Genomic DNA, 26,415 nt, shown 5'->3' with positions numbered 1-26,415 from the left:
TCCAACTCGCACCAACTTTTACTGGCCTCCACGTGTCCGGCTATGACGAAATTAAATTCCAATGTGATGTCCGTCCTCTTGTTTCTTCTCCCCTCGAGTACTTTTGACGCGCATCCAATCTAAGACGCTAATTATCAAATTAAAAATTGATTAAGAGAGCATTAAGATTATTTTCTTCTCGTATTATCTTTCCCTTAAAAACTCCAACGAAACTGTAGTGTGTCCACTAGGAGTAACAAATAATAATCAAATGAAGGGTTATAAGACGCCGATCCACGCGGCGGCGACGTGGGTTCGCCGGCAGCCTCCGAAGATTAAGATATTTTTGGCGGTAATCACGGCCTTAGCAGCTTTAGTTTTTCTAAGAATGGTGGTCGAAGATCACGACAGCCTTTTTGTTGTTGCCGAGGCCGCTCACGCTATTGGAATCTCCGTTCTCATTTACAAGCTCACTAAGGAGAGAACTTGTGCTGGTTTGTTCTGAATCTGGTCATTTTCTGAAGAATTACGGGATCAATTTTCAGTGTTATTATTATCGATTTACCATTTTGATCGAGGGCCGTAATTTATGGGTTTATTTATTATCTGTATGCAGGATTGTCACTTAAATCTCAGGAACTAACGGCCATCTTTTTAGCTGTTAGGCTCTATTGCAGTTTTGTAATGGAATATGATATACATACGCTACTTGATTCAGCTACATTGGTGACAACCCTTTGGGTTATTTATATGATGCGTTTTAAATTGAGGGCCAGTTACATGGATGATAAAGACAACTTTGCTATTTACTATGTTGTAAGTCCTCTCATTTAGTGTCATGAATGTTGCCTGCTTGCTTTGAATATTAACTGTGGCGTTTTCTTTTTCTTGCAATAATTGATGATGGCTCAATGTCTGCGAAAGCTAGGATGGAGAAACCCTAAGATTCAGTTTTGGGCACTTCCCTTAGCTTACACATATGTTGATTAGTTTGAAAATTGAATTTCTAAGCTCTTGTTCTGCTTTTTGTTAAGTGCTTAAAACATTTTTTTAGTAGTTTGATGAGTGTTTCTATGGAGAATTGCATTTCAGATGTTGATACCTTTTTTCACATTCCAAACAATTTATAGTCCAGAATCAAAACATGCTGGAACTCAACTAATGGGCTTATCGGCAATCATGCTCTCACTGTGTTTATTATGAGGTCTAAAACGCATCTTAAACTTTCCTCAACCTGTGTTTAGCTTACATATTTTGTACTCAGGAATCTGGTTTTCTAATTCTTTACGTTTTTTGGGATATTTCTTTACTTTGTTAATTATCTCAATTATGGAGTTACTTGAACTGAAATTAAAACTTTGCATCTAGTTTGGTGTAGCTCTTTGCATCTTGGTTTGCCTTTGGTTTCATTGCTTCACGTGTCTTCTATTGTCCCTGCAGACTTTCTTGGATCTGCTATTTATTTGTAGGCTTATTAAAAAATCATATTTTTTTAAGCCTTTTGTGTTATTCATTTAATTTGTTTGTTAAAAGTTTCGTGAATTTATTTTGTGTTGGTCTTCTGACTCTCGCTTTTTTTACCTCGATGTAGTTGATACCTTGTGCTGTTCTATCTTTTCTCATTCATCCATCAACCCATCATCATTTAGTTAATCGGATTTCTTGGGCTTTCTGTGTCTATCTTGAAGCCGTTTCAGTCTTACCCCAGCTACGAGTCATGCAGAACACAAAGGTTTGATTGGCCCGGTTATAGCTTTGTTTATTTTTTGTATTATTGCTTGTTCGTATCTTAGGATTTACAAAAATCGTTCTAATGTCTTTGACACTGAAATTCCGACCAATTTTCTGTTGATCTTTTTTCCCCCCTTCTATAAATAGATTTACAATTTGTTTCCTTTCATTTCTCTACATCATAGATTGTTGAACCATTCACGGCACATTATGTATTTGCCCTTGGAGTTGCAAGGTTTCTCAGTTGTGCACATTGGATCCTTCAGGTTTGACTCTACAAACATCCAAGTCCTGTAGATTTTGTGTCTGAGTGTATGATTTGCCTTGCTGTGGTTTGATCAATATTGTCTACTTTAATGTGTACTGATCTCTGATAATATTGAATATATTTATCTGTCAACATTAATTATCCTCTATTTTGTGCTCGGGCAATAGCATTTAGATATCTTTTTCAAGTGAGGGTCCGTTGTGACAGACGTAGATTTGATTCACATTCATAGTTTGTCTAAGGTGACATCTTTTGTTTAATTAGGTTTTGGATACACGAGGACGTTTATTGACAGCCTTGGGTTATGGATTATGGCCATCCATGGTTCTCCTCTCTGAAATTGTCCAAACCTTCATTCTTGCAGACTTTTGTTACTACTATGTGAAAAGGTGGGTATTGAGCATCAACCTTTTGTATACCGTTAAGGTTCCAAATTTGAAATTTCAGGCCATTTTATACAATGTGATCTTGTTGCAGCCTTATTGGTGGACAACTTGTTCTGCGACTTCCATCTGGAGTGGTATGAATTTAATGGTTAAGTTTACAAAATGAGTAAACTGGGATATTGAATAATTGGAAGTTGGGTATGTGTTTGCCTTGCTCTTCTCAAGTCTCACTTCATTGATTCATGATACTTTGTACACATTTTTCTTGTTGGCAGCTGTAGAGTTATGCTAGTTGGACTTTAAAGTTAGGGATGAGTTATATTCTGGCGCGAGAGATAATCTAATATTAGTTATTTTGTTGTGATCAATTGGAACTATAGGAGTATCCCCTTCTTATTTAACCAACGTTGCCGAATTTAAGATTACATTTTTTTTTCTTGAGTAGTGTTTCATTCTGAAGCTAATCTCTTTAATTTGGCAATTAATCAGTCATACATACAAATTGCTCCTAGAGCAGGCTGGTCAGATTGTTCTTTGATTTAAAATGCAGATTTTTTTTTTTATATTTTTTTTTTGGGCCACCTGATATGCCTTGTGATTTTAGGCTTGGTAAAATCCGGGTCTGGTCCGGGTTTTGGTGTTGCCCGGGACCGGACTGGACCGGATGAGAGAAATGCAAGACCGGACCCGGGTTAAAACTCGGTTTTTCCGGGTGCGGTCCGGGCTTTCTAAACCCGCATGTGATAACTTCAATTTTTTTTCTTCAATTTTTTTTTTCATTTCTCTAACAATGCAAATTTTAAAAAAGAAAATAATCAAATAAACTCATTCAATCTCAAACTTTAAAAAAGAAAATAGTCAAATACAAATATATAACACACTAACAATGCAAATTTTGCACAAATGATAAATAAAAATTATTTAAATCTACTTTATAGTACTTAAATTCATCTAATTTCTAATTTAAACAAATTCAATCTATATATAAAATAAATAAATTAAATTCAAGAACACAATAAATTTAAATAACATCCAATATATTATAAATTCATAATTATATATTTATATATAATATATTTATAATTTTTTAATTTATTAAAAAATGGGTCTGGTCTGGGTTCTGGGTTTTTTGTTTTGAACTCGGACACGGGCTCGGAAATGTCCGGGTTTGAGAATTTCAAATCCGGGTTTGATTTTTATGTGCATGCGGTTCGGGTTTTGCCCGGATCAGATTGGCCGGGCCCGGTCCGGATGGGCTTTTTTGACACCCCTACTTGTGATGTGCAATTGAGGAACTGATGATACAGGGTCGTGTCAGTGCACCTCAATTATCATTTCTCATGACGCTAGAAAACGGCCTGTTGTACAAAATTGGAAAGATAACACTAGAAATAAGGGTTGTGTCAGTGTTTACTTCATAAATTAGGGAATTAGATTCCGAAATTGGAATTAATGGCAGCATTTACTTCGTAAGATAGAGATGGGAATCAGAATCAGAATCATGAGTCTCACCCAAATTTGGGAATCCCCTGGGAACTATTCTCTCATTCCCTAGATTTCTCATTTTATCCCATTAAATTTTTATAATTTTCAAGTTGCTCACAATCAATTTTTGACATTTTTGTATTTTGGTCCCTATAAAATTAATGAAAATACCTAAATTTTTTGTATTATTTGCAAATATGTCTTTTTTATTTATTAATAATAATAATTAAATTAATGATAATAGTAATTAAAATAATAAAAAATATATTTTGAATAACATTAATAATAATAATAATTAATAAAATTTATTTAAATTATTATTTATTATTAAATTATATTAAATTTAATATTTTAATTATTGTTATTATTATTTTTAAATACTATCATTATTAAAATTTATTATTATTAATTTTATTATTATTATTATTAAAATTTATTAATTTAATTATTATTATTAAAATTTATTAATTTAATTATTATTATTAAAATTTATTAATTTTATTGTTTTAATTAATAGTATTGTCATTATTATTAAGGATTTTTTAATAATTTGTAACGATTTAATTCGTTCTGATTCTAATTTCAAGACAAAGTAAATACATTAATGGCAATCAAATTCATTTTGATTCCTACAGTTCAAAGTAAATAATTTATTATAATTCTCATTCTCCATTCCTATTTCAGCTCATTTTCATTCATGCCCTCACCGATTTCAATTTATTAAACACAACACAAGTGCAAAAAGATTATCAAAATCAACTACTTAAACTCATATTTAGGACAGAACTTGGAATTTATTTGTTTATTTTTTTAACCCTGATATGTTACCATTCGAAAGTTTACTTGCATGTACACTATGAAAAGGAAAAATGAAACGTATTCAGTAAACCGTATCCACATTATTTCCATGGTGCAGTTTCGCGTGCAGTTTTGGCATCTGACTTCTAAATTATAACATGTACAGTTTATGCTTTTTTGATAAAGAAATGGCTCTAATATGTGTAGTTTACTTAGTTTAACATTAATTTATATAACTCTATGGCTTGACAGAGCCAAAGGCAATCTAACAATTATGGAACATACGTATGTCTTTAGAAGTTCAGGTTTGGTATATATACTCAGGTCCTACAACAATAAATATAATTACCGATTCTTTTGAGTTGTTGTATTTTATATGAGTAATGATACAGGCACAAACTCTTGTACAAACTTATTTTGTACAAACTGATGTGGCATGAGAAGATTGGTTGAATTAAATATCACTTGGCCCACGTGATTTGTTTTTATTCATTTATATTTTCATTCAACCAATGAATTAATGCCACGTCAGTTTGTACAAAATAAGTTTGTACAAGAGTTTGTGGCTGTATCATTACTCATTTTATATATGGTTTGGGTTTTGGTTCAAATGATATCTCCAAATTTCAGCTAACGATTGCAGAGCCATCTTAATCAAATTCCAAATAAAATAAGATCTCTAAGCCAAATCTTATTCGTCCAAAGGTGCTAACTAATTAATAAATGCGAGAAGTCATCAATCGATCATAACTCTGTTTAAGCGAGAAAAGCATTGTTCGCATTTTGTTCATTTTCGTCGCCACACCCACACCGACTTACACGTACTTATTCCAATTAAGTGTGGGCCGTTGAGTGTGACAGATGAGATAAGTTCCCATCTTTTTCCACGTAAACGCGTCGCGTTGATTGAATTCAATTCGCATGAGCAGAGTCCAGCTGTGTTGCATTTTGTACAGCTGTTTTTCAAGTCGAGCTCTTCTGAGTGGGGGTGGCGGCCTGGGGATCATTGATTCAACTTTCAAGTCAATTCTTAGGAGTTTTCGAGTATATATATATACTGTACCATTTTCTATGAAGTCACAATCTGTTTCGAAAATCTTTAACAAGGTCCGGCTCCGGTCCCCAAAACCAATCACTTCCACAGAGTTCCCTATATCTTTGTCAGCCAGTTCGGTTGGCAATTTCGGACACCGCCTATTTTCGATCATTTTCTGATTATGAATGCTGCTCTCACAAAAAAATAAATACGTAGTATGTATATCTTGCTTAGTCAATCATGTGATAGTTAAAGCTTTGTGGTGAATAGTGTAACTAGCATTACCATTGGCTAAGATTTTGAATCCAAAACGTTGGTACATTCACTTCTAAGTACTTAAACTCACCTCCATCACCTTTGCCTGATTTGATCTCATCACATCCACGCAAAAATATGATAACCTTATTTTAGGTAACAAGATTTCTTAATTTCATTAAAATTTAATTTTAACAAAATTTTATGATTCGTAGCTGGCATACTGAACCCACTAACAGAATCTACTAATGACGAGCAGCTGAACGTGCTTGCTTCATGAATTGCCAATTAATTTAATTTGCTCGGTCTTGTGGAGTCCTGTCAGGTTAGGTAAGTAGAAGAAATGATATCTTATTTTGCTCGAATAAAACAATGGGGTTTCTTTCAATAATAATGCAAAGTCAATGTACAGTTTGGCAGGCGTACTTTCAATTCAATTAAATTTCCCTTCAATAATCCCTCTGCATATTTTTTAGGCCGAAAACCATGTTGCTTAATTGGGCGGCCTATCTTCAGGCTACCTTACAATCAGCAACATAAGAGTAATTACTATTGATCTTACCTTTCAGTCAATTGTGTAATAGTAAGTACTAATTATGAGTGTCTCAACAACATGAGAGTGGATATACTTATTTCTAAATTATTAAAATAAAAGATTGATAAATACGTGGGTGTGTCAAAGAATCCAACAACTAAGAATGCGTTGATTATTTTGTTGATGCGTGAAGACTAATAAATAATAAATATGTGGGCGGATGTTGGCCAATAAACATTTGGAGATCGTCAAGTAACTCCATTAATTAATAGTTGATTCACTTGCATGCAATTACCATGATAAATCACTTTAAAATATATCAGAGGTATTATATATGTCATACAATAAATAAATAATGTTATGATACGTGTATATTTATTTTAAAAATTATCATATAAATAATAGTTATATTAAATTTAATTACATATATCATGCATATATCAAAAATATTCTAAAATTTTTCGTGACAAATTAACAGTGACATTTAATTATCAAATAAGTTCAGGCTTATAGTTCCAGTCAACGAGTCCAACTAATATATCAAGCATGATTTGATCCACGCTAAACTAAAGTAGTGGGTTAAAGTTTTCGCTGAAATTGATTTTAATTCATTTAAAAATAAAAACCATCCTCTGCTCAAATTTCGATTACCGAATGCCAGCCAATGCCCATAGATCAATGAAACGCAAAAGCCAAAAGCCATCGACCACAAAAGTGCTTTTCTCAGAACGGCATTTATTTCTTCACCGGATAATCCCGACAAGGGAGAAGCGATTCTCATGTAGAGTGTAGGTCCACCACTTTTTTCATATTTTAACTTACGTGTACAGACCATAGGAATGCCCTTAGAATGCACCTACCCCTTCCTTTGTTGTATTTCTTTCCCCTATAAATACCAACACTCACAAACTCATTTATGCGCAAAGAAGAGAAGCAGACACTAAGCATAACTATTTGTAAGCCATGGCCATCTCCAAAGCTCTTATTGCTTCAGTCCTCCTCTCACTACTTGTTTTTCATCTCGTTGAAGCTGATGAGCATACGGTAAAGTTTCCAGCACCTTCGATGCTCAAATAATTGATGAATATTGGAGTTACTTGTAAACTTGTAACATGAATGATTCTGAAATACATACATATACGTACGTGCAGGTTAACTCAAGCAAAGGAACTGGTTATCCAAAACCAACAATTGGTAAAATTATGTTATCAAATTAATACTACTGTTTCTGTTTGCTTCGATTAAATTAATGTTCATATACAGCTGATTAATCTGATTTTTTTTTTTTTTTTTTTGTCTAATCAATCAGACTGTGGAGGTGCATGCCAGGCCAGGTGCCGATTATCGTCGAGGCCAAACCTGTGCCACAGGGCATGTGGTACCTGCTGCGCCCGTTGCAATTGTGTTCCTCCAGGCACTGCAGGCAACACTGAGGTCTGCCCTTGCTACGCCAATATGACCACCCACCATGGCAGACGCAAGTGCCCTTGAAGTATTTTAAGTTGAAAGGACGTCGTCTACTTTCTTAATTAATTTTTTTGGAGCTTACATTCTCTCTTTCTCTCTATATATGTATAAATATGTGTGTGTGCGTGTGTGTTGCCTGTGGCCAGGAAAACAGAGTTGATCCATATTCCTATGAATAAATAAATAAATCCATTTCATGTTACTTATTTGTGGATACATAAGTTTCGAGAGAATAATAATAAGAGGTTTCTTCTCCTTTTTAAATTGTCTACTTTGTGTCGTGTTTTGTTATCTTCTAACAACAATAAATGATTAATTAGTTGCCGAGTGGTGTGCTATACTGCTATCGTCACCGCTCGTAAACCCCTTTGATTTAGTTTCAGTTAATTTGTCCCTATTCAAAATTTGCATAAAACGACAATGAAAACAGAAGATTCAGAGAAATCACTTTATTAAAAATCTGAAAGTTTTGGCCGATTTGTCTTTCTCTTTGAGGATGGCCATCAGTTCGCGCTTGTATCAATACAGCATCGATCATTCGTATAATTTTGAAAGAAAAACAAGTAAAATCAAATGAATAATTCATTATCCATTCCTAACTTTTTGTCTCTTCACATTTTTTCTTCATCAGGATAAATTGAGTGGAATACTTAGTAAGGTTTCTCAGTTCTTATTAATGTTTCTTCTTCATCTCTTCTTAATTAAGATGAAATCTCAACGCATCGTATTATCATGCTTAAAATTTGATAATTACAGTTTTTTCCTTCCATTTTTCTTCATAGGTTTAATATTGGATTTTATTCTATTTTTGGTCATGTTTGAATGTTCATATGCTGTCACAAACTTTTCTGTGGGTGTAAAGAAGAAAACTAGTTCTCTAACAAATATAATATTATCATTAATTAATCTCCGTATGAAAATACAGGATTAGTGCAATTCGTAGATATTTACAATGCTAATTTGTTTTTTCTTGTCTTTTCAAGAGCAAGTGAACGAGAAAAACATATGGGATGTTAAATCGAGAATGTGAGAGGTTGATTATTTGTGGCGAACAAATTATTCGAATGAACAAAAAAAATGAAACTGAGAAAAAGAAAAGAGAGAAAGTGGGAAGAGGGATGAGTTAAGACTTAAGTATGGGCGTAGACGGAGTTTTTTTTTTTTTTTTTTAATCAAAATATGTGAGTTAAGAAATAATATATTATTTTGTGAATTACTAGTAGGGTATTTTAATTTTTAAATAAATGGGTTTGATGAGGATTTTTTGGGACTGGTAACACTTCTAATTCCCACGTCAATTTTTAATAGCCCGCCTTAGTAAATATTAAAAAAGATGTCTCGGAAACATTACGTTGTTGCATAACTATAAGTCGACTTTTTGTGGAGATAAGATGGAAAACGATGAAACCAAACTGAAGCAAAAATTTCATTTGATTTTCACATCTACCTAAAAACTGCTTCAAAGGTTTAAGGTCTACATTTTCGAATCGGTGTCTAGTTGATCCATATAATTTTAGGTAATTTTTATTTCACAAATTAATAAATCGGAATCATTAACAGCGTTTATTTTACAAAATAAAAGAAAGAATTAGAATTAGAATTAGAATTGTGGACTCTACTCAAATTTGAGAATGGAAAATGATAGATTGATTTCTAAGGGATTTGTGAATTTTATTATTATTCCTAAATTACCTAAATATTAATTTTAGAATATTATTGTCATTATTATAAAGGACTTTTTAGTAATTTGTAACAATTTAATTTATTTTGATTTTAATTCTAAGATAAAATAAATACATTAATGGCAATCTAACTCATTCGGATTCCGATTCCTACAGTTTAAGTAAATAACTTATTCTAATTTCCATTCTCTATTCCAATTTCAGTCCATTCTCATTCTAATTTTGTAAACACAATATTATAGTGTTTAACAAATATTTATAATTTTAGATATCGTTTGGGATTGAAGTTGGACAGTATTAAAACGCTTTGTAAACACTAACTATTATAATTTAAAAACTAGATTAATTTAATTTTACCTTTATATGATAAAAATTTATTATATTTTTATTAATTTTATTAAAATTATTATTTAAAAATTTTATTTACTATATAATATTAATTTTTATTTTATAATTATAATTTTTTCTACAACAATTGTAATTCAAAAATTATACCACCTCAATATATATTAATTAAGGTCTTGACTATATTAAAAGTTGATTGAGATTAATTATTTAGATGTCTGTTCCGCCTCTTGTGCTTATCCTAAACATCTTGCATTGATTTAACTGCATGAGCGGAGTACAGCTGTGGTTCACTTTTGCACAGCTGTGAGGCCTGTGAGTGTGTGGGTCTAAGTCTACTTCGTAATGAGTTTTTATCATTTCCGTCAAGTCCCACTCTGTCTACAAAAGCTTTTGAGCTTCAAAACCAATCACTTCCCCTTAGGGCACGTGTGGCCTAGTATCTCTGTGACCTAAATAAGTTGGCAACTTCCGCTGCCTGTCTTCGATCGTACTCTCATTATTCCTCCAATAAAACAAAAAAAAAATAAAAAATCGTACTTAATAATTGGAAGATATTTAATTGACTTTCTTTTTTAAATACCAATAATACGATTAAAAACCTACTAAATGTTTAAAACTAACCTATAAATTCTTTTTATTATAACACAATTTAAATATCTTTTATCATATTATCATTATGCTATATTACTGTAATATACACTACTGAAACTTGAACGGATGCCCTCTCCTCGGCATAAGTACACTAACCCAGTGTCAGTATTTAAAATTAATTTGTAATAAAACATTATTTTTCTTTCTTTTTTCTTTTTTCTTTTTTCTTTTTTCTTTTTCAAGAAAAATCTATGGTATTCGGAGTTGAAAGATATTATGAACTTACACTAAATGGTTATAATTAATTATACAGAACATATTTTATTGCACGTACATGTACGTACAATGTAAAGATAAAGATTTAAAGCAACAGACAAGTAAAAATAAATCTATGCTATTTGGAGAATCAAGCAAATTTTGTGGTTCTAAAACCAAAGAGTCATCGTCTCGTGCGGTGAAAACTATACTCATTGAGTATAAGAGATGATCTAAAAGCTATTGTTGCTTTGTTTTGACGATCGTGATTATCAGAAGTAAATACCAAAGTCTTTTATGGTAATTGAGTGCTATATAAAATGATCTACGCAAAGTAAAATGGTGCAAAAGAATTCAGATTGTGCATGTATTTTATATAGAGACGACTCTTTCATAACTTTGTTTCATATTAATTGAGATTCTGGAGTTTTTTTTTTTTTGGTCTTTTTGTTATTTTCTTTTTTAATTTAAGTCAATTATGGAATTAGTTTAATTTTTTTTTTTTCAATGTTCTTGTGTTTTAATTTTCTTATTTGAGTTAATTTGGAGAAGTAAGTTTACCCAACTATCAATAGGGAGGTATTGTTATTATTTTAAGATAATCTTTTAATTAATAAAAAAATCATTATAATTCTTTTTAAGATTATTTATCAAAATTTCTCTAATAAAATCATTTAAATTAGAACATCATCTAATTTTACTATAAAACCTTACCTAAATCTCCTAACATTATTTAGGCTATAATAAAATTTAATCAGACTTTAATTAAAGTGTAACCTAAGTATTTGCTTTAGCCAGCCTATCTAATTTTCATTTATCTTTTCAATTCATTTCTTAACTACCCCACTACATCATTTTGGTTATCAAGCAAAACTGTGGCATCACGACTTTTTGGACTATCATATCCATCCACCACGAATCCTCCATCGCCATTTATCCAAAAAATTAAAAAACACAACAAAAATCCCACACCTACCACCATTGTCACCGCTACCAACCTCACTTCACACAATTGAGTCAGTAGCTGCCACTAGAACCGCAGCAAATCACCCAAACCTGCAAGCGATCCACCGGTTCATTGCCGTAAAACCTCCACAGGTTTCTCAAGCCACTAAACAGATCCTAAGTGCCATCGTCCAAATTCAATCGAGAACCGCTGCCAAACTAACATAAGTCGTCACCAACACAAGTTCCTTTTCTGACCAAACCACTTCGATTCTGATCAATCTGTAGCCATTGTTGCATTCCTTGCCATCATATCTACTAGATCTAACCCTCATGACTCTAAATCAAGGCCACCAGACGCGTTGGCAATACCTATAGCTAAGAGTTAAGGATATTTATAGTTTTGTTATTGATTTTATTTTTAATTTGAAAAAGAATGATAAAGACAGAATATTAAGGGTTGCATTGTCTCCTTGAATCAAAGATGTCCCAGATTTTGATCATAACATGGTGATATTTTTTACTGAATTTGCATAATGGAAGATTTTCTTCAAAATGTCTTGTCGAAAGTTACTATCTCCCATGTATCATTTAAGTTGATAGGTGATACTTTAGATTAGTAGAAGCAACTACAAGAATTAAGGATTAAACAAAGGCAAAATAAATAAATGAATAGTTTGATATAAGGCAATTGATGGAAGATAGGTTTTTTTTTTTACTATAATGATGTAGAACATTTCTTTTAAAATCAATAAAAGTAAAAGATAATGGTCGCATTGATTTGAGATTTTTAAAGAAGAGGTACAACCTACTATTAATTTAAACATTAAATTTAATAATATAATTGAATTTGTGCAGTAAAGTCAAGTTGAAGAGACCCCAACAATAATTGAAATGATTATGCCTCTCACATTGAAGACAAGAAGTTTACTCTTAAAAGAGAATTTGCCCTTCTAGATAAAAGTTAATTAGTGAGTACATTGAGTGAGTTAAGCAAAAGACTTGAGAGGTATAGAAATGATTCGTTCACATAAAATTTCACCTATTTTTAGAGTGACTAACAAGATAAAGAAGAAAATAAAGCATGAAGATTTTCAAGCTTCAAGGAAGATTGATGAAACAAGCTACAAGTTCAAGCTCTAGGATGCATTGATGCTCCACGTCAAGTTTATCATCTTTATCATCGGGAGGAACTTGAAGACCAGTTTGCTTTAAAAGGGGGAGAATGATATAGAACGTGTCTAGAAGATTCTAGAGTTTATTATTTTAGGTCTTTTTTTATTTTTCCTTTTAATTTGAGTCAACTATGGTATTTGTTTTTGGTCTTTCATTTTCAATATTATTGTGATATAGTTTTCTTATTTAAATTAACTTGGAAAAGTATGTTTACTCTATTATAAATAAAAATGTATTGTCATTGTTTTAGAATAACTTTTTTTATTAATAAAAACTCCTCTTTTACAATTTCTTTTGGGATTATCTATCAAAATATCTTCTATCGAGTCATTTGGATTATAACATCATCTAATTTTGCTGCAAAGCGTTATCAAAATTTCATTGAGTTGTTTAGGTTAGAACGAAATCTAATCATATTTTGATTAGAACGTAACTTAATCAAGTTCACTTAGGCTTTCCTATAACGATATCTGGTATTCATTTATCCTACAATCTGCTTCCATTTTCCTGGTATGTCACTAATTAGTAATAACACTAATATTAGCTTGTACTATAAGAAAGGAAATTAATGATCTGTAATAATTCTTACAAATATAAACTATATAATGACTAAGATTAATTGCACATTTTAAACTTTATAACAATTGTGCAATTTTAATGTTTTAAGTTCATCAATGACTTAATGAGTATCAAACTTATGATATAAGAAATTATCTATTACCACATGATACACATTATTTAAGATACAAATTTTGTAAAGCATATCATTATTCTTTATCATAAGGATATACAAATAATTATGAGTCTTGGCTGGCAAACCGCGGAATCCCTCAACAAACCTAAAACCCTAGAAAGGCCTGCACTAATAAATGATAATGAACTAGGTAGGCATTATTCCAATTTTAATTTGTGAGTAATGAGTAGCGGAGCCAGCTTTAATTATTTCCCGTGTTTGGATTTGATTAAATTCATAAATAATTTGTTTGGTCGTATGGACTCCAGTTGGATAGGTTAGGTAAGTAGCAGAAGGAATATATTGTTGTGCGAGAAATAAAAAAGAAAATGGATTTTAATATATGTACTAAATAATGCAGAAAAGGCGATGTGAAGTTGGGCACAGCGACTATAATTGAAGTACATTAAATACGAACTCTTCAATTATTGCCATTCTCTTTTCATTTTAAACTTATCGGCTGGGTGATTACTACTAATTAAGTATTCAAGTTCTCCTTGGATGATTTAATGTGATAAATACTATGAATATTGAAGAAATGTGGGAGGATATTGGCTGACTCTGACAAACAGTCAAAGTAGTCCAACTAAAGCCCGAGTTATCCATGTTAACGATGACACTGTGTTAAGGTTTCATGGAAAATGTTTTCCCCATCTCTTGTACTGTACACTTCAATTAAAATTAAGCCAAGAGATAAATGAAAAAGCAAAGTTGCCATGCAATAAAACATGCTAGCTTCTCTCCGAACGATTCCAAATGGCATTTCTTCGCCAGATAATCATGACGAGTGATTCTATTATCATATATGTCGATCAGTCGATAGGCCCATGACTTTTTCCTTTTTTGGAAAAAGCTTAGTAAGCGTACAAAATTAAACCATGAGAATCTCCTTAGTTAACACGCATGCACCTTCCCAGTCCTGGCCTTCTTATCTCTTATAATTTATTGCAAGCTCTCCTGTCTTTCCATCTGATATTTACGCTATAAATACCCACATCTTTGCTCTCATTTTTGCACCAAAAATAAAAAGAAAAATTTAGGTTTTCAAATAGCTAGGTATCAGTTACTCCGATCAAAGCCCTACTTTCAATAGTTTCTAGCATTTAAGCTAGCCATGGCCATCTCGTCGTCCAAGGCTTTCATTGCTTCAATTATCCTCTCACTTATTCTTGTTCTCCATCTTGTTGCAGCTGATCAGATGGTAAAGTTTCAGTTTCTATATAACAAATTATTAATTGTTAGACGCTCAATCAATTGATTTTGGAGGGAGTTATTATTTACACATTAACTAAATAACATGAATCGCTCAGGTTAACACAAACGAAGGAGATAGCAGTTATCCCACTCCAACAATTGGTAATTAAATTTATCATCAATCGCGCGGCACATACACACACTGCTGTTTGACTGGATTACGTATCATCTTAAAATTTTTGTAAATTAATTTTTGCAGACTGTGGAGCTGCATGCAAGGCCAGGTGCCAGTTATCGTCGAGGCCAAACTTGTGTCACAGGGCATGTGGAACCTGCTGTGCCCGTTGCAAGTGTGTTCCTCCGGGCACTTCAGGCCATCTTGAAGTCTGCCCTTGCTACGCCACCATGACCACTCACCATGGCAGACGCAAGTGCCCTTAAAACAATGATTGTGCATGATACATGATACATGCACCTGTCCGTCGCTGCTTGTGGCTACTGGCTAGTGATACATCTATTTATATATCATCAAATTAAATAAAGCGATGTTAATTGCTCATTGCTGTGTGCAAATTAATTAAATTAATGTTTGTTCGTTAATTTGTTCACAGTTCTCTCTTTACAGAACAATGCTTTCTTTGAAAAGAAAAGAAAGCATATTATGAGGAATCTCGGGGACGGTGGACAATTACAATCTCTTTAGCACAACTGAAAGCTAAAGTCGTCCTAAAAATAATAAAGGCTAATATGCCTGCCTGCTATATACATATGTAGTCTTTGTAATTACCGCTCCACTTGATTAAGTTAACAAATTAAATGTTGAAAAGAGAATATATCAATTTCCTCGTACTTAAAGTTAAAGATTCACAGTTAAATTAATTCGATCCAAAAATTATCATCTGCGACAGTAACGAATTGTCCAAACGCTAAAGCGAGAGAGATACTTTTAGTAGTGGGTCTGTTTCACAATTGGAAAGGTGCGGCTCCAGCTAAACAGCCCACTACTCTCTCCTTCTTGGGCTTAGGAGGCAGAGACCCGGGTCCTTCTTTTGCGAAATTTATTGACACGTATGCGTTGGTTTGCTTTGGGGTAAATGTGTTTCAAATTTAATTTAATTTAATTTGTGAATCAGCTTCCTTAAGCAGTCGTGAAAATGACCAAACCTAATCCGGTGGGTGGTTGCGTGTGTTCACGTGAGCAGCCTATGGAGAAAATGTTGAAATTAGCTAAATAAAATCCTACACAAACAAGAGTACAAATAAGCGTTAATGTTGGAAGAATTGTAAATTTCAGGATTTGGATGAACCATAATAAATTAATTAATGTGGCAGCTATCACAGATGATATGTACTTCATTTTCAAAAATTGCAACGTTCCTCAACTAAGTAAATTGAATTGAGGATTCCAACACGGCATGACTCTTCACAAGTAAAACATCCAAATGTGCAAACCAAAATTTGCAAAAACGATAAGCTACTTTTAGCTCGTCTGGGAGTGTGGTGAGGTAGTTGGGCTACCAAAACCCAGCTACTAAAGTGTTTGATAACATTTATAGTTGGGTTTTGGTAGCTTAGTAAAATTTTTTTCTTAACTTTTACTTCACAACTGTAATTTTTACTCTACAGTAGCTGCAACTTAAAACGTACAGTACTTCACTTCCAAACACTTTTTTCAACTATCAAGAAGGGGCAAACTCTATCTTACATGCATGTAAGATACATGCCTCTCACATAAATAGTGTATATGTGGGACCCACACACTATTCATGTGAGAGGCATGTATCTTACATGCATGTAAGATAGGGGATCCCGAAAGAAGGAAGCATCCTCCACCAAGGTTAAAGAAAAAGGAAAACTAGTCATTAATTCTCTCGTGTTATAGAATGATTAATTTGATGGCACGATTTCATCATAATTTGTGCGCTACTAAATATTAATTCATTTGTGATTAAATAGTTTCACCAAACACCCCATCCTTGCAACCACCTTCTTTCTGATTTTAACTTGTGAAATAATGCACCTGATCTCTATTTATCATTATTTTCCGGCTCCCTTTCTACGAATCTCACCTGCTATATGTATATAGCACGTGCAAGAATATTGGTTAAGGCCTCAAATTGCCGGATCTATAATAACAAGTGTTTTAATTAATAGATGGCTCTCTCCAAGAGTCTGACGGGTTCGTTTCTCATCATTTCCCTCGTTATACATGTCTTCCAGCTTGCTCAATCCGATGGCCTAATGGTGACGTGTTTTATGCGATCCTTCTTTTCTTTTAGCTTTGCTTTTCCGTTTTCGTTGCGAAATGATCAGATTTCGTCATTATTCTCTAACACCGAACAAACCTAAGTGTTGGATTTTTCAGGTGATCAAGAGCGTGGCAGAGAGTCCTATGCCACAAAAGATTGGTATGTACGCATATAACTATGCCCCGCATTTTCTGATCTCATTTTGCAATTCAAGTTTTTGATTGAAATGAATGATATGTTTTGTGGAGTCGTGATTGGTAATTGATCAGAGGGTTATTGGTTCGCGCATGATTCAGATTGTGACGGAGCATGTGCTGCAAGATGCCAGTTATCGTCAAGGCCAAGGCTGTGCAAGAGGGCATGTGGGACGTGTTGTGCTCGTTGTGACTGTGTTCCTCCCGGCACTTCTGGTAACTATGATGCATGCCCCTGCTACGCCAACATGACTACCCACGGCGGTCGCCACAAGTGCCCTTAAAATATTATACTCTCTAAATTGTTTAGTACACAAACTTGTGCAAGGATGAGAATAAAACATGTGGTTTTCTGCTAATCTATGTTGTTAATGACTTGTTTACCAAAGAAATGTTATTTACTTTTGTCAATCGCATAAACGATGTGTCTTTCACATTTAGTTTGCCCAAAGAAAGATTTTAGCGACATAAAAACAAGCAAATCAAGTGACAATGCACGTGGATGATCGGGCTGAATTTACAAATACGGATAAAACGAAGTTAAATATCCCCTTGTCGTCAACAAGGGGAAAATGCTAGAAAATATGCTAATCTTCAATCTTTAATCTAAAAAATCTATGTCATGGATATTTTATTCACTTTAGGTTAAAATTAAAAAAAAAAAAGAATTAATGAGAGAAATTGAAGGGGTAAAATATCATTACTCTTTTCAAATGTGTAGCCATGATCCATGGGCCTGCTATAAGAGGAGACCTTTTGCACTCTTATAAATTCCTTGTCAAACTCTTCTTTAATTGACATTACACAAATAACTAAAGATAAATTAATTCAATTTTTTCTTGAATAAAAATTTAATTGAACTCTTAAATAAACTATTCACTTAATATTTTTTTCACCCACCCCATTTCATAATTTATTTTTACATTTATATTTGAAATTTGAATTAAAAATATTCTTTTGAGAAACTTTTAAGAATTAAGAATTATGATGATAGAAATTATGTTACAATAAGAAAACAATTTAAGATTTATATGTATTTATAAATAAAAGCTTAAAATAAATATATTTTTAGGATGAAATTTAATAAGAAGATGATTGATTTTAATTTGTGAGTTAGTACTTTGTAAATTAAGCTAGGGTATCTTAGGGATAAAATCCAAAAGAGGTGTTAATGAGGATTTTTCAGATATAAAAAATATAGAGCTGCTCGTAGTTGACACCGAAGATAAGATGGTGTGGTGCCACTTAGCAAATGGTGATCTTACTTTGGCAGAAGCTTATCATTTTTTACTTGGCAACCGTGTAGTCTGCCCCTAGAACAAATGCTTGTGGTCATCTTTTATTCTTCAAAAATACTCTATGTTTGCTCGGAGGCTGTTCATAATAGAGTTCCAATCAATGATCAGCTGTGTTTATGTGGGTTATGCGTCATCTCATCTTGCCCTTTGTGCTTGCAATCTGATGGAACGACTGCCCACTTATTTTTCCTATGCAGGCTCTCTCAATAGCTTTGGGGTTGGCTTACTTCTTTATTTAGAGTCACATTTCCCATGAATGGAGACCTTGTGAGTTTACGAAAGTTAATTCTTGATGATAGATTTTCTCATCCTACAGCCTCCCTCCAGCGCATAGGTTGTTTCATCCTACTTATATTATTTGTGGAAAGCTCGGAACTTATTACGCTTTGAAAATCGTGAGCTTTCATTGTCTCATTTAAAGGTTGTCATTTCTTCTCACATTATTTTATTGAGCTCTTATTGTCCAGGACACGTAGCTACCCAAGTTCCAAGTGATGATATATTGGGCATAAAGAAGCCATTGCAACGTGCTCCAAAGGTAGTTTCAGTCTTTTGGCATCCTCCTCTAATTCTTTAGGTTAAAATTAATACAGATGGCCTTACTAAAGGAAATCCGGGAGAGGCAGCTTGTGGTGTTGTTTTCAGGGGATTTAATGGGGCCTTTAAAGGATGCTTTGCAATGCCTTTAGGCCTTCATTCTTCATTTTATGCTGAAATATTTGGTATCATTGTGGCTATTGAGGAAGCAGCTAATAGAGGGTGGTAATATGTTTGGTTAGAGAGTGACTCTACTGTTGCACTATCTTGTCTCCAAAATCTTAGATTTGCTCCTCCATGGTGCATCCGTAATAGATGGATTAATTGTTGTAACTTGATTAAAAATATTCGAGAAGAAAATTATGTAGCAGATTGCTTGGCTAACTTAGGTTTATCGTGTTTCATGTATACTTGGTGGGATGAACCACCAATGGATATTAGAAAAAAGTTATTTGACGATGCTTGGGACTATCCTAAGTATCGTTTCATAACTTAATCTCTTGTTTTTTTTTTTTAAAAAAAAAGGATTTTTCGAAGGTATTAAAAAACTCCAAACGTTGCTATAAATCAATGATGGGCCTGAAGAGTGGTTCAACAATTATTTGACCCAATTTCCACTTTTCCCTTAAAAGTTTCCTTCATACTTCCACGTAAAAGAACTATTAAGACCTTTCATTAACGCAAATGTACACACATATACATTCCACGCCGGTGTGCCAGCCCGATGCATTTTAAGCAATTTTTTTAAGCTGGGCATCAAGTTTAAATCTTTTAAAAATATATTTTGGGCTTTGTCCATCTATTTGCTGTACACCTAAGACATAATTCGCGAAAATAAATTAATGGCAGTTGCATGCATATATAAATAAATTCTTTCATCGATCCAGTTATTATCTCTTTCAAAGCAAAACCTTCACCTGTTCAACGTAAAAATCAAAACGTTCATTTTAAATCGAAGAGAGGTGGTTCACCGATTCTTTTTAGATGGTAGATAGGAGCCGGCGAGCTTCACACAGGACTAGGAGCTTACAAGCATGTAATTCTGAACATAGCGAAGGGTGTTTTGGTAATTAGGACTGACGCAACGTGATACGACTTGGAACTAGGAGTCACGCAGCATGCATGACCCTGCCAAGCCGAGGTGCACAGAATCAAATCATCACATTCCTCCATCCTCATCAAACACTCGCCGTAAACTCAGCAATTAATCGCCGAGTTCAACACCCTCTGCCCATCCTTTCTCGTGACTGCCAAACTTTCTCTAGAATCCGCTTTGCGGATTTCAGCGTTACCAGTGAGATTACCATTATTTTACTGGCCTACAATTTCACTCTCCCTCCCGCGCGTGAACATCAACATCAAACAAATGAAAATCGTAAATCACTCTTCTGCTCCGCACTCGGGAGTTACTGGCGCGTGTTGACTACAGCACATGCAAATGCACCAAATCTAATACTAGTTTCTTTAAGAAACTGGTGAAAAGTCATTAAAAGGTACAGAATATTTTCTCTTGTAACAGTGAACAGTCTCTGGTAGTACGGAGACCTGTGGATGAAACGTGTCGAACATCCATGAGATTTGCCATAATGGCCGTTGATGAAAGAGAGTCGTTTGTTTTGTTTCAGTTACTGTGATTAAAAAGACTTCCGTCCAGACAGTGAGAAAGACGAGAGTTTCACCACAGCCGTTTGATAACGAGCCTTCGGATGATGCATGAAGAGTGCAACGTGGACAGGTAAACAAGGTTTATAAAATCCGACGTGGCTGACACGTGAGACTTGATGGTCTAAGCCATCAAAGAAGATCCGACGGCTGTGAGAGGAGAGAGAATAGGGACCGTGGATGGTGGAATGACGTGGGAATGGGACTTGTGTATAAATGAATGTGAAGTGAGAGAAGAAGGAAAAAGAATGGCCGTTTTTCTGATGCATTTAAAAGGCGATTTAACAGAGCGAAAGCTTCGGATTTGCCGTCTCTTGGGAGTTTGTGTTGTGTGTGAGAGCTTTTAACAGAAGTCAAGATAGAGAGAGAGAGAGAAATGAATCAACTCTCTTAATTGTCTTCGAGAATTAAATGAAGGTTGTTAAATTGTCACTTTGCTGCAATTGCTTCACATTTTTCATTTCTTTTAATTTTTTCTCTTTAATTTGCTTTATTTCACGAAGAACCTGATTCTCTGAACACGAGGAACGAATTACTTTTCTCTTTTCTTTCCTTCCTTTTATTTTTTTATTTTTTTCAATTTTTTTTTTCTTATATGAAGCTTTTTGTCTCATCTCATCTCATCTCTCTCTCTCTCTCGCTAATTTTTCTGAGCAGCTAGAACTAAAACTACTCAAAACACACACACACACACACAGAAAGCAGCGGAGAAATATCTGGCAACTAAAATTGATTTTCTCTCTCTTTAGAAATCTCAAACGCCACTTTTGTTTTTCCTTTCACTTTCTCTCCTCTAAAGTTTGAGAAAAAAAAAAAAACAAACCGAAGCTCTTTGAATCTCATTTTTCTTATATTTTAATGCGTTTTGATTGGATTATAGATCGAATTGGAGGGCGTGAGGGAGAGCAGATGCTGTTGATGTTAGTGTTGTCTTCAAAATTGTGTGAATACAGAAATGGACAAGACTCGAGACGTGAGGCGAGGAGGGAGCAGTCGGTTTTCGCGACAGAAGCTCTTAGCAGGTGTGAATTTACTATACTCTCCTCTTTTATTTTTTCTATTTCCAAAACCAAAACCAAAACAAACAAGCAAACAAAACCCCTCATTTGTCGTCTTCTTTTGTGTGCGTTCTTCCTCTCTTCGTGTGTTTTCGGTGATAAGAGTTTTTCAGATAATGCCTGTTTTTTGTTTTATCTCCTTTGTTTTTAGTTATTATTTTTATTTTTTTGAAGGTTTGGAGAAACCGAAGAAGGAGAGACTTGTTAAAAAATTAAGTGTTGTTGTTAATAAAGCTGTGATTTCGAGTTTCGAAGATTCTGAAATGGGATATCATAGTAATAATTTGTCTGATAGAGAAAACGAAACTCCTTCACAATCTCAGTCTTCAATGAGTAATGCTACTGCCAAAAGATTTAAATTACCTAAAAAGGTATGTTTAATTTTACTTTTCTTTCAATTTTTTAATTTTAATTTTCTGTTTATTTAATTTTCAATTTCTTTTTTCCAGTTTTTGGATGACTGCAATGGTGTTGATCATTCCTCCATTCCGCGTAAGCTACGTTCAGGTATGTTGTTTGTGAATCAAGAATGATAAATTTTTCATTTTATATCTCAAATTATTTTTTTTTTAAATACAGTTTTTTTTTTTTTAATTTCCTACTTTTTCTGTTAGTTGTGGGGCTAATAGTTAAAGTGTTACCGGTTTAAATATCATGTTCTATTTAGTGGGTCTTCCGGGAAGTTTCCTTTTTTCGGTTTTGCTTAGTGATTTGGATTTTGGATTACGACTTAAGCAAAATGAAGCCTTTTTTGCTTTTCTTTTCTTTCCCCCCTTTTTTTCCCGTGTACGCAGAATTTTGTTTGTTTTTATTTTTTAATTATACTTAATACACTGGTGTTGCTACTTTGATGGTGCATTGATTCTTTTGAAATAATAATATTGTATTTGAGATTTTTGCCTCCTGTTGTTCTGAAGCTACTTTTTGAAGGGAAATACTTTTAACTTTCTATGGAAAACAAAAAATGTTAGTTTATTTGAAGGGAAAGAAAAAGAATATTTTGAAGTATTAATAATGTATGAGAAATTTGGATTTAACTCTTACAGCGGTGAAGAAGCGAAATCCCGAATCTATGTCTCCACCTTTACCAGATTCAAAGAAGCTGAACCATACAGTAGGTGAAATGGAATCACTCAAAAAGGATGGCCTAAAGAAGTCCAAGCTGAACATTGTTGTCAGTTATCTCCAGCTGACCATTTCAAAATTCATATTCTTTTGGATGAGCATTTCAATTTATATTGATGGGATTGCTTTTGTAGAAACAAGGAAGCTCGGACTGGTCCCAGAAGGAGGTTATTGGGCCAATCACTAAAGATGAAGAAGAAGTTGTGGAGACCTTATATGCTATGGCAGGAATGTTCCCTGAAAATGATAGTGTGAATAATAGTAAATTGGAGAGTGCTCCTTCAGAAGCAAAGCCTCCAGCTTTGCAAGAACATAGGGAGAGCTGTACACCTGCAGTTAAAGGTAATATTAGTTTTTTTCCACCTATTGCTTCTTCTAGTGATTACATTTTTTTTCCCAGTTTGTTTCTTTCTTAAGTTGTATGTTCTCATTAGATTCTGCAGTTACCGAGGAGGAGTTGGGCTCAACCTTCCCCTTGAGAACTTCTGAGGCTGCCCCTTCATCTAATGTAGAAAGTTCACAGAAAGAAACTGCTAAAACCAGTGCTGAAGTAGAAGAAAAACCTGACAGTAAAAGTTTCCACGTGAAAACTGATAGTTGTGTTCCTCCGGTAAATGTGCACAGCACAATGCCTCTATTGGCTAAGAGGGAACATAACAGTGATGAGCCGTCGTGCAATCCTGTAACTTTTCAGGGTTTGCCTGAGCCATGTCGGGATTCTGGGTGGGTTCTTTTTTAATCAATTCTGGTGCTCCTGTTTCTTTTCAGTTGTCCTGTTATTAATTTAGTTCTCTTTGTGTTGTCCGTCCTGAAGTAGTTTAGAGCAGTCGACTCAGGAGACCTCACTTACAGGAAAACCTGAGCTTGCAGTTGGGGTAAGCATTAGTTTCAAGCCTAGAACAATATTTCCTTTAGCGATTGAACTGCTACTAAAATGGAGGCTTTGCTTTATTTTTTAAGTCCACCACCCTCAGAAGTGAACAAGTGCAACAAGATACGGCCACGGAGTCCTGGAGAAATGGTATACTTCTTGATAGTGTATTGTGGCCTGTTTTTTTCTGCCTAGTTTGTCAAACATGGTTGTTTTGTATACTATTGGATATTATAGGCTGACACTGGCATATTCTTTGTTTAAAGGCCTTGCATTGTGGCCAGGATTGTCTCCAATGGTGTTGCTTGGTGCTGGGAGTTCTGGACCTTCTTTGCCGTAATTGTCTTAGTTCTTATGAGTTTAGACCTTCCTATATATCTTCTATCTATCGTCTCATTCATGTAGTCATTGCAGGTCCTCAGCTACCAAAATTCCAGCTTGGCTGGATGCCGCTGTTGGTGCCTCCAAGCCTTGTTCTTTAGAAAATGGTCCTTCAACCAGAAAGGTAGATTTTACTCCAAACTTCGCAATGCTTGTGTACTTTCTTGAGCATCTCACTGAGTGTCTGGTGGACTATAAACTATACAGGCTTTTAAAGGGGCCACCACTAATAGGTCTCTAAAGAGGTGTGCTGGCCATGTTTACATCAGTCGTCTGATTCGAGATTTACAAATGCCAGAGAATAAAGAAAAGTCACATCTACAGTGTAATCAATTGAAACCACCAGATGAAGGACAAAGGCAAGAAACACATATGGTGATTTATGACTTTGATAAGACGAGAAAAGGTTTAAATGGAGTCATATCTGTTAACAGTATTGGCAGTACTACTGCTGAAAGAAATTCAAGTGAAGCTAGAAGTGGTATTCTTCAGCACAAGAGGCTTCATCATGATCAGCTACAGACTGCTACAGAATCTGGGTTACAGACTTTGCAGAAGCAAGTAAGCTCTACAATTTATGTTGGCATAGATGATTGTTTTCCCCTTCCCAATGTCCTGATCAATTTGTTTTTCTTGTAGAGTTTCAACTTTTTGTCTTTGTCAGCTGGCGGCTTGGGAGCAGAAGATACAAACAGCTTTAGCAGAACCAGAAATAATGCATTAGAACCATCGTCAGAATTTCAAGTTTCTCATCTTCATTCTCTTCCACAACATCAGAACTTCATGCCAATTGCAATGCCCCAGACTCACTACACCTCTTCATACCCGGATAAAATTTCTACATCTGGAACTGGATCAACACAGCAGGTTTTTTCTTGATTCCTTCCTTTTGCTTTGTTACTGTTATGTTATGGATTACCTCAATCCAAGCCAGATTTTTTTCTCCAACTTCTTTCATTAGCTTGTTTCTGTAAGCATTTTTCATCCTTAGCCATTGGTAATATACAACTACTGAAGTATGGTTGATTTGCGTCTTTTGCTGCATATATCGCTTTGCAAGTTGCCATGACATAAAAAATCTCTAATTATGTTAGGCTGTAATTTTTATTTGTAGGTCAAATTGCAATTACCTTCATATCTTAGCAGCCCGTTCCTAGGCCCAGCTCATACAAGTTCCACAATCTTGACAAAACAACACCAACAGCAGCAGCAACAGCTTTGGCCGGCTCAGCTAGCAGCTCAATGCAGACCTACTGGACATTCCACAGCGATGAGCCAATTTTCAAATTGGCCAAATGGGAGACAGGACCCTACACTGATCCCATGTCCGCAGTCCCCGATATCACCTGCCCCCACATCACTGGAAGTACTTAGGCCCAAGTATTCCACAAACTCTCAACACCAGCATCAGCACTGGCTTCAGCACCAGCAGTTAATGACCATAACTTCATCATTACCCTCTTCGAGGGTGAAAAGGCAAGACCACCATCTCCCTCTAGTCTATGAAGAAATTGAAGGTGGATTTCGAACAGGAAGTTCATTGTCATTGCAACTGCTGTGCAACGAACGGCTGTGAAATTGGCTGGCAAGGCAATGGATCCGCAATAGCATTATTTCATTCATTTCTTTTCTTGGAATTGATGACTATTAAGAGAATGGCTGGGTATCCTGTTTGTGGGCCATCAAATATTCCATTCTCATGAACGGTAGAACTGAAGAGGCAATTGGATGTTAGTATCAATCACAGGAACTTGATTACGAGAACATTTTTATTGGGGTTATCTTTTCTTCAGCTTGTTTGAAGCACGCTCATATATAAAGAAAGATAAGGGAAATATTTAGTTTGTACATTCTCTTCCTCGTATCACATACGCTATTTTGGAAAAGTGTTATCTTAGATTTTGTACCATGTTTGATGCTCGTATGCACTTGCATTGAAGATAGCCTTCCCTAACAAAGAAGTCTTATTGGAACAAATGTACAAAGAAGTTGCTCAGTTAATACCAGCCATTTGCGCCTCCCCCGAAAAGTTTTTTAAGTAGATAAAGACATGAAGAAAATGGAAAGGGCTATTTGTCGGTTAATATCAAGTTTCTGCACCATCAGCTTCAAAGTTGGAAATTGCTAGAGATGTCCGCTGGTTGGTAGATATGTGCATTTGGCAAATAAAAAAAAA

The 26,415-nt window shown here is 34.4% G+C and overlaps 5 protein-coding genes across 9 annotated transcripts; all 5 read left to right on the top strand.

Annotated features, from left to right (window-relative positions):
- Positions 1 to 114: 114 nt before the first annotated feature.
- Positions 115 to 2,789, top strand: LOC102628990 (uncharacterized). The gene is made up of 6 exons (XM_006473595.4): positions 115 to 473; positions 596 to 795; positions 1,571 to 1,711; positions 1,896 to 1,976; positions 2,243 to 2,367; positions 2,456 to 2,789. The coding sequence occupies exons 1-6, from the start codon at positions 251 to 253 to the stop codon at positions 2,502 to 2,504; spliced, it is 819 nt and encodes a 272-aa protein (XP_006473658.2). The 5' UTR covers positions 115 to 250; the 3' UTR covers positions 2,505 to 2,789.
- A 4,562-nt stretch (positions 2,790 to 7,351) lies between these two features.
- On the top strand, positions 7,352 to 8,204 carry LOC102628717 (gibberellin-regulated protein 1). Its single transcript, XM_006473594.4, has 3 exons — positions 7,352 to 7,517; positions 7,625 to 7,667; positions 7,783 to 8,204. Exons 1-3 carry the CDS (start codon positions 7,437 to 7,439, stop codon positions 7,962 to 7,964), a joined length of 306 nt encoding a protein of 101 aa, XP_006473657.2. The 5' UTR covers positions 7,352 to 7,436; the 3' UTR covers positions 7,965 to 8,204.
- A 6,460-nt stretch (positions 8,205 to 14,664) lies between these two features.
- LOC102628220 (snakin-2) lies at positions 14,665 to 15,464 on the top strand. Its single transcript, XM_006473593.4, has 3 exons — positions 14,665 to 14,871; positions 14,981 to 15,026; positions 15,124 to 15,464. The coding sequence occupies exons 1-3, from the start codon at positions 14,785 to 14,787 to the stop codon at positions 15,303 to 15,305; spliced, it is 315 nt and encodes a 104-aa protein (XP_006473656.2). The 5' UTR covers positions 14,665 to 14,784; the 3' UTR covers positions 15,306 to 15,464.
- Positions 15,465 to 16,883: 1,419 nt separating this feature from the next.
- Positions 16,884 to 17,736, top strand: LOC102627925 (gibberellin-regulated protein 1-like). Its single transcript, XM_006473592.4, has 3 exons — positions 16,884 to 17,108; positions 17,230 to 17,272; positions 17,410 to 17,736. Exons 1-3 carry the CDS (start codon positions 17,019 to 17,021, stop codon positions 17,589 to 17,591), a joined length of 315 nt encoding a protein of 104 aa, XP_006473655.2. The 5' UTR covers positions 16,884 to 17,018; the 3' UTR covers positions 17,592 to 17,736.
- Positions 17,737 to 20,832: 3,096 nt separating this feature from the next.
- LOC102627061 (uncharacterized) lies at positions 20,833 to 26,089 on the top strand. 5 transcript variants are annotated; one of them, XM_006473591.4, is made up of 15 exons: positions 20,833 to 21,221; positions 21,685 to 21,826; positions 22,037 to 22,233; positions 22,312 to 22,369; positions 22,909 to 23,036; positions 23,122 to 23,329; positions 23,422 to 23,710; positions 23,802 to 23,862; positions 23,948 to 24,008; positions 24,125 to 24,194; positions 24,273 to 24,363; positions 24,447 to 24,598; positions 24,674 to 24,800; positions 24,879 to 25,106; positions 25,354 to 26,089. In XM_006473591.4, the coding sequence occupies exons 2-15, from the start codon at positions 21,760 to 21,762 to the stop codon at positions 25,813 to 25,815; spliced, it is 2,199 nt and encodes a 732-aa protein (XP_006473654.2). In that variant the 5' UTR covers positions 20,833 to 21,221; positions 21,685 to 21,759; the 3' UTR covers positions 25,816 to 26,089. The 5 variants fall into 5 exon arrangements, with proteins under 5 accessions (XP_006473654.2, XP_006473653.2, XP_006473651.2 ...); XM_006473590.4 differs by having other exon boundaries at positions 20,835 to 21,221; positions 23,431 to 23,710; positions 24,447 to 24,800; XM_006473588.4 differs by having other exon boundaries at positions 20,836 to 21,221; positions 24,447 to 24,800.
- Positions 26,090 to 26,415: the final 326 nt, after the last annotated feature.

This window comes from Citrus sinensis, chromosome 5 (genome assembly GCF_022201045.2).
Source record: "Citrus sinensis cultivar Valencia sweet orange chromosome 5, DVS_A1.0, whole genome shotgun sequence".
NCBI classification, from domain to species: domain Eukaryota; kingdom Viridiplantae; phylum Streptophyta; class Magnoliopsida; order Sapindales; family Rutaceae; genus Citrus; species Citrus sinensis.
This window is presented reverse-complemented; position numbering and strand designations above follow the sequence as displayed.

What these genes read in the sequence shown, in the direction of transcription:
- LOC102628990 (XM_006473595.4), top strand. Translation starts at nt 251, where the DNA reads ATGAAGGGTTATAAGACGCCGATCCACGCGGCGGCGACGTGGGTTCGC. An exon ending in ACTTTGCTATTTACTATGTT is followed by an intron (nt 796 to 1,570) that starts GTAAGTCCTCTC and finishes ACCTCGATGTAG; the next exon opens with TTGATACCTTGTGCTGTTCT. An exon ending in GTGCACATTGGATCCTTCAG is followed by an intron (nt 1,977 to 2,242) that starts GTTTGACTCTAC and finishes TTGTTTAATTAG; the next exon opens with GTTTTGGATACACGAGGACG.
- LOC102628717 (XM_006473594.4), top strand. Translation starts at nt 7,437, where the DNA reads ATGGCCATCTCCAAAGCTCTTATTGCTTCAGTCCTCCTCTCACTACTT. An exon ending in TTGAAGCTGATGAGCATACG is followed by an intron (nt 7,518 to 7,624) that starts GTAAAGTTTCCA and finishes ACGTACGTGCAG; the next exon opens with GTTAACTCAAGCAAAGGAAC. An exon ending in TTATCCAAAACCAACAATTG is followed by an intron (nt 7,668 to 7,782) that starts GTAAAATTATGT and finishes CTAATCAATCAG; the next exon opens with ACTGTGGAGGTGCATGCCAG.
- LOC102627925 (XM_006473592.4), top strand. Translation starts at nt 17,019, where the DNA reads ATGGCTCTCTCCAAGAGTCTGACGGGTTCGTTTCTCATCATTTCCCTC. An exon ending in CTCAATCCGATGGCCTAATG is followed by an intron (nt 17,109 to 17,229) that starts GTGACGTGTTTT and finishes TGGATTTTTCAG; the next exon opens with GTGATCAAGAGCGTGGCAGA. An exon ending in TCCTATGCCACAAAAGATTG is followed by an intron (nt 17,273 to 17,409) that starts GTATGTACGCAT and finishes CGCATGATTCAG; the next exon opens with ATTGTGACGGAGCATGTGCT.
- LOC102628220 (XM_006473593.4), top strand. Translation starts at nt 14,785, where the DNA reads ATGGCCATCTCGTCGTCCAAGGCTTTCATTGCTTCAATTATCCTCTCA. An exon ending in TTGTTGCAGCTGATCAGATG is followed by an intron (nt 14,872 to 14,980) that starts GTAAAGTTTCAG and finishes TGAATCGCTCAG; the next exon opens with GTTAACACAAACGAAGGAGA. An exon ending in TTATCCCACTCCAACAATTG is followed by an intron (nt 15,027 to 15,123) that starts GTAATTAAATTT and finishes TAATTTTTGCAG; the next exon opens with ACTGTGGAGCTGCATGCAAG.
- LOC102627061 (XM_006473588.4), top strand. Translation starts at nt 21,760, where the DNA reads ATGGACAAGACTCGAGACGTGAGGCGAGGAGGGAGCAGTCGGTTTTCG. An exon ending in GCGACAGAAGCTCTTAGCAG is followed by an intron (nt 21,827 to 22,036) that starts GTGTGAATTTAC and finishes ATTTTTTTGAAG; the next exon opens with GTTTGGAGAAACCGAAGAAG. An exon ending in CACGGAGTCCTGGAGAAATG is followed by an intron (nt 24,009 to 24,124) that starts GTATACTTCTTG and finishes CTTTGTTTAAAG; the next exon opens with GCCTTGCATTGTGGCCAGGA.